The sequence below is a fragment of the Scyliorhinus canicula genome, chromosome 20 (genome assembly GCF_902713615.1).
Source record: "Scyliorhinus canicula chromosome 20, sScyCan1.1, whole genome shotgun sequence".
Taxonomy (NCBI): Eukaryota; Metazoa; Chordata; class Chondrichthyes; order Carcharhiniformes; family Scyliorhinidae; genus Scyliorhinus; species Scyliorhinus canicula.
In genome coordinates, this window is record NC_052165.1 from 39,546,218 (window position 1) to 39,553,892 (window position 7,675).

Consider the following 7,675-nt stretch of genomic DNA (forward strand, 5'->3'; position numbering starts at 1 on the left):
ATACCCAGCCCATCAACATACCCACACTACCAACATACCCACCCCATCAACGTACCCACACTAACAACATACCCACACCATCAACATACCCACACCATCAACATACCCACACTACCAACATACCCACCCCATCAACGTACCCACACTAACAACATACCCACACCATCAACATACCCACACTACCAACATACCCACCCCATCAACGTACCCACACTAACAACATACCCACACCATCAACATACCCACACTACCAACATACCCACACCATCAACATACCCACACTACCAACATATCCACCCCATCAACGTACCCACCCCATCAACATACCCACACCATCAACATACCCACCCCATCAACATATCCACCCCATCAACATACCCACCCCATCAACATACCACACCATCAACATACCCACACATCACATATCCACCCCATCACCATACCCACCATCAACATACCCACACCATCAACATACCCACACCATCAACATACCCACACTACCAACATACCCACCCCATCAACGTACCCACCCCATCAACGTACCCACACAATCAACGTACCCACACAATCAACATACCCACACCATCAACATTCCCACACCATCAACATACCCACACCATCAACATACCCACCTCATCAACATACCCACACCATCAACATTCCCACACCATCAACATACCCACCCCATCAACATACCCACATCATCAACATACCCACCTCATCAACATACCCACCCGATCAACATACCCACCCCATCAACATACCCTCCCATCAACATACCCACCTCATCAACATACCCATCAACATACCCACCCCATCAACATACCCACCCCATCAACATACCCACCCCATCAACATACCCACCCCATCAACATACCCACACCATCACCATACCCACCCCATCAACATACCCACACCATTAAACATACCCACCTCATCAACATACCCACCTCATCAACATACCGACACCATCACATACCCACCCCATCACATACCCACCCCATCAACATACCCACACCATCAACATACCCACCCCATCAACATACCCACCCCATCAACATACCCACACCCATCACATACCCACCCCATCAACATACCCACACCATCAACATACCCACCCCATCAACATACCCCACCCCATCAACATACCCCACCCCATCAACATACCCACCCCATCAACATACCCACCCATCAACATACCCACCCCATCAACATACCCACCCCATTAAACATACCCACCCCATCAACATACCCACCTCATCAATATACCCACCCCATAACATACCCACCCCATCACATACCACCCATCAACATACACCCCACATCACCATACCAACCCCATCAACATACCCGCACCATCAACATACCCACCTCATCAACATACCCACCGCATCAACATACCCCCCATCAACATACCCACCCCATCACCATACCCACCCCATCACCATACCAACCTCATCAACATATCCACCCCATCACCATACCCACCCCATCAACATACCCACACAATCAACATACCCACCTCATCAACATACCCACCGCATCAACATACCCACACCGTCAACATACCCACACAATCAACATACCCACCTCATCAACATACCCACCGCATCAACATACCCACCCCATCAACATATCCACCCCATCACCATACCCACCCCATCACCATACCCACCCCATCAACATACCCACACCATCAACATACCACACCATCCCATACAACCACATCATACCACCCCATCAACATACCCACGCCATCAACATACCCACCCCATCAACATACCCACCGCATCAACATACCCACACCATCAACATACCAACCTCATCACCATACCCACCCCATCACCATACCTACCCCATCAACATACCCTCACCATCTCCATACCCACCCCATCAACATACCCACCCCATCAACATACCCACACCATCAACATACCCACACCATCACCATACCCTCACCATCACCATACCCACACCATCAACATACCCACACCATCAACATATCCACACCATCAACATACCCACCCCATCAACATACCCACACCATCATACCCACCGCATCAACATACCCACACCATCAACATACCCACACCATCATACCCACCGCATCAACATACCCACACCATCAACATACCCACCCCATCAACATATCCACCCCATCACCATACCCACCCCATCAACATACCCACACCATCAACATACCCACACCATCAACATTCCCACACCATCAACATACCCACCCCATCAACGTACCCACACCATCATACCCACCGCATCAACATACCCACACCATCAACATACCCACCCCATCAACATACCCACCTCATCAACATACCCACCCCATCAACATACCCACACCATCAACATACCCACCCCATCAACATACCCACCTCATCAACATACCCACCCCATCAACATACCCACACCATCAACATACCCACCTCATCAACATACCCCCTCAACATACCCCCCCATCAACATACCCACACCATCAACATACCCACCCCATCAACATACCCACACCATCAACATACCCACCTCATCAACATACCCACGCCATCAACATACCCACACCATCAACATACCCACCCCATCAACATACCCACCCCATCAACATACCCACCCCATCAACATATCCACCCCATCAACATACCCACCCCATCAACATATCCACCCCATCACCATACCCACCCCATCAACATACCCACACCATTAAACATACCCACCCCATCAACATACCCACCACATCAACATACCACCGCATCAACATACCCACCCCATCAACATACCCACCCCATCATCATACCCACCGCATCAACATACCCAACCCCATCAACATACCCACCCCATCAACATACCCACCGCATCAACAAACCCACACCATCAACATACCCACCCCATCAACATACCCACCGCATCAACATACCCACACCATCAACATACCCACCCCATCAACATACCCACCCCATCAACATACCCACCGCATCAACATACCCACACCATCAACATACCCACCCCATCAACATACCCACCCCATCAACATACCCTCCCCATCAACATACCCACCGCATCAACATACCCACACCATCAACATACCCACCCCATCAACATACCCACACCATCAACATATCCACCCCATCAACATACCCACCCCATCAACATACCCACCCCATCAACATACCCACCCCATCAACATACCCATCCCATAAACATACCCACCCCATCAACATACCCACCCCATCAACATACCCACCCCATCAACATACCCACCCCATCAACATACCCACCCCATCAACATACCCACCCCATCAACATACCCACCGCATCAACATACCCACACCATCAACATACCCTTCCATCAACATACCCACACCATCAACATACCCACCCCATCAACATACCCACACCATCAACATACCCACACCATCAACATACCCACCCCATCAACATACCCACCCCATCAACATACCCACCCCATCAACATACCCACCCCATCAACATACCCACACCATCAACATACCCACCACCATCAACATACCCACCCCATCAACATATCCACCCCATTAACATTTCCACCCCATCAACATACCCACCCCATCAACATACCCACCCCATCAACATACCCACCCCATCAACATACCCACCCCATCAACATACCCACCCCATCAACATACCCACCCCATCAACATACCCACCCCTCAACATACCCACCCCATTAACATACCCACCCCATCAACATACCCACCCCATCAACATACCCACCGCATCAACATACCCACATCATCAATATACCCACACCATCAACATACCCTTCCATCAACATACCCACACCATCAACATACCCACCCCATCAACATACCCACACCATCAACATACCCACCCCATCAACATACCCACCCCATCAACATACCCACCCCATCAACATACCCACCCCATCAACATACCCACACCATCAACATACCCACACCATCAACATACCCACACCATCAACATACCCACCCCATCAACATATCCACCCCATTAACATATCCACCCCATCAACATACCCACCCCATCAACATACCCACCGCATCAACATACCCACCCCATCAACATATCCACCCCATTAACATACCCACCCCATCAACATACCTACCCCATCAACATACCCACCCCATCAACATACCCACCCCATCAACATACCCACCCCATCAACATACCCACCCCATCAACATACCCACCCCATCAACATACCCACCCCATCAACATACCCACCCCATCAACATACCCACCCCATCAACATACCCACCCCATCAACATACCCACCCCATCAACATATCCACCCCATTAACATATCCAACCCTATCAACATATCCATCAATTCCTATTTCTCTCATGTTTATCCAGCTTCCTATTAAATATACCTTGACTTTTGACTTCGAGCTCTCCCTATGATAGTGGGTTCCACATTCTGGGGTTAAACTCTGCCCCTCCCCCCCTACCCCCCACCCCCTCCCCCACTCCCTCCCCTCGCTCCCCCACCTTCCGTTGAACTGCAGAATCAGCGCAATGTTCCAGAATAGACCATTTACAGATTTGTAAGTCTCGTATTGCACTGAAGTGTAAGATTTCTGCAGAGTTCTTCTGTTTTTATTTTACAGATCTGGGGAACGATATTTGCTCATTAGTATCGAAGAATAAAAGATAAACCAGTACTGTCCTTCACTTTGACAATATCTCCGTTGTTATGGAGTTCGCTTTGACCAAGTTAAACCTATTGGAGCATGATGTCTGCGTGCAAGAATGTTATGATGGAATAATTTATAAATCATTAATAAATCAGCCTGCTTAAGCTGACCTGCTGTGTTGCTGTGCCTGGATTCCCCTTTGCTTTGACGTACACAATACTGGACGGTATTGAGTTAAAGTTTAATCTGACTGAATGGCACCCGCTCTTGCCATGCATCTGTGGCACTGCCATGAACACTAAAATTGCTTCAGATATAACATCTACCTTCTGTTACTAAATTATGTGCGAATGTGATTGGGGACAGGTGTAAGGAGTTCATTTCACAAGTCGAAATTGCTACTGTCTGAACTCAGCAATTAAATCAGCAAGCTCATGCCCCATAAACTGGTTTGAACCAATTACTGATTAATTCTCCTGCGCTAAACTGTATCGGTCATGCAAACAGGCCCACTCGCAAGGTTTTCCTGCTAATCCTTTTGACATGGAGTCAGTAATTGAGGAAATTAGAGCTGGCAGAGGCCATTCAGCCCATCAAGCCTGCTACTCCATTCAACAAGATCACAGGTGATCTTCCCCCACCTTCCTGCACTATTCCCATATCACTTAATTGCCTTTGAACTCCGAAATCAATCGTCCTCTGTCTTGAATATGTGGCACAGTGGTTAGCACTGCTGCCTCGCAGCGCCAGCGACTCAGGTTCACTTCGAGCATTGGGTGGCTATGCGGAGTTTGCACTTTCTTCGCGTGTCTGCGTGGATTCCTTCATAGGTGCTCCAGTTTCCTCCCACAGTCCAAAGATGTGCATGGTAGGTGGATGGGGCACTAATGGAGTGCTGAATTTCCCCTTAGTGCCCAAAATGTCAGGTAGGGATACTGGGTTACAGGGATAGGGTGGAGGCATGGGCTTAAGTGGGGTACTATTTCCAAAGGCCAGTGCATACTCAATGGACTAAGTGGCCTCCTTCTGCACTGTAGGGATTCTATGATTTATGCTCAATGATGGAGCATCCACGGACCTCAGGAGTAAAGAGTTCTGAAGATTCGCAATCCTCTTGACTGAAGAAATTCCTCCTCATCTCTATCCTCAATGGCCTTACCCTTTATTCTGAGACAGTGACCCCCGTGTTCGAGATTCTCCAGGCAGGAGAAATATTTCTCAGCATTTACTCTGTCAAGCCCCTTAAGAATTTGACATGTTTCAATTAGATTGCCTCTCATTCTGGTTTAGCTCGCAAGGCTAAATCGCTGGCTTTTAAAGCAGACCAAGCGGGTCAGCAGCACGGTTCGATTCCCGTACCAGCCTCCCCGGACAGGCGCCGGAATGTGGCGACTAGGGGCTTTTCACAGTAACTTCATTGAAGCCTACTCGTGACAATAAGCGATTTTCATTTTTCATTTCTTCTAAACTCCAGGGGATAAAAGTCAAGTCTGCTCAATGAAGGGGCGACACGGTAGCGCAGTGGTTAGCACTGCTACCTCACAGCATTTGATCCCGACCCCGGGTCACTATCTGTGTGGAGTTTGGATCTCCCCGTGTCTGCGTGGGTCTCACCCCCACAACCCAAAAGATGCTTAGGGTAGTTTGATTGGCCACACAAAATTGCCTCTTAATTGAAATTTATTTTTAAAATGTCTGTTCAATCGTTCCTCGTGGCACAATCTCTTCATTGCAGGAACGAGTCTAATGAACATGTGTTACCCTCCCTCCAGGGCAGGTATGTCCTTCCTTAGGTAAGGAGACCTGTGCTCCACGCGTGGCCTTTATCCATATCCTCTATAATTGTAGTAAGTCAGTTTGACCAGGAGGTGGAGGCAGTTACCTCTCCCAGAATCAAGGTGTGGTTACAGGAGATGATTTCTGCTCATTAACTGCAGATAATGTGATGCTGCCTAATTTATTTATCCTTCAATCTGTTGCAATCGCTGGGCTAATTAAACATGCAAAAATGTCACACCTTTCAAGCGCCGCCTACCCATTAGAATGTGTTAAACCACAATTAAATTAAGATATTCTTATTAAAAATAGTGATGCAATCTGCTGAACGATATTATAAGTTAATTTTTTAAAATAAATTTAGCGTACCCAATTATTTTTTTCCAATTAAAGGGAATTTTAATGTGGCCAATCCACCTAACCTGCACATATCTTTTTTGGTTGTGGGGGGTGAGACCCACGCAGGTATGGGGAGAATGTGCAAAATCCACACGTACAGTGATCGAGGCATTGAACCCGGGTCCTCGGCGCCGTGAGGCAATAGTGCTAACCACTGCACCACAATTCCGCCCTATTGTAAATTAATTTTAACAGGAATTGTGCTTGAGCATTAAGTGCCATTTCAAATGTTTTAATTATTTAGTTTATTAACCATGAAGGCAAAATTCCTACAATCTTCTCAGTTAATTATGATTCTTTGGAAAAATATCATCATAGAAACATAAGACTCTTTGTGAAAATGGGTTAAATAGCCTTTGTTCTACTGAAGTAAAACTAATTTACATTTGTGCTTTACATCTCACTGGACTTTAATTCATTGTAATCGAGTGTCTTGTATTGGTGGCTTCATTCCGTTGGTGTGAATTGGTATTTTAACTCTTTGTGTTTTGTTGCTGAGAATGTTCATCTTCTGGGGTGTTTTTGGTTGGGTTCCGATGGGGAAGTAGGTGAATGCTGGGCCCAGAATGTTCTGCTGTAAAGAGGACTCTGGAGATGATGGAATTCGGATTCGTTGCTGGCTGAGGATTTCTTTAATGACAGGCAAGTTCCAAACAAACAACAGGCGGATTCCTACTGTCTTGGGAGATTTTCAGAGGTCAAGGCCAAACTTGGATGCTGATCCCGAATGGTGATGCCTGGCTGCCCCCCTCTGCGATCGAACCAGAGGCTCATTTATCTTTTTTCAAATGTTATTCCTTTCTCAGAGTTACAAAGCCAACGAGGCAGAGTGG

The 7,675-nt window shown here is 47.4% G+C and overlaps 1 protein-coding gene across 1 annotated transcript in view; it reads left to right on the forward strand.

Moving 5' to 3' along the window:
* LOC119954748 (tetraspanin-11-like) overlaps positions 1 to 4,847 on the forward strand; it is a 60,570-nt gene extending 55,723 nt beyond the window's left edge. The window contains exon 7 of the mRNA XM_038780289.1: positions 4,641 to 4,847. Coding sequence (XP_038636217.1) covers positions 4,641 to 4,667 — 27 coding nt within the window. The 3' untranslated portion in view covers positions 4,668 to 4,847. The remainder of the gene's footprint in view (positions 1 to 4,640) is intronic.
* Positions 4,848 to 7,675: the final 2,828 nt, after the last annotated feature.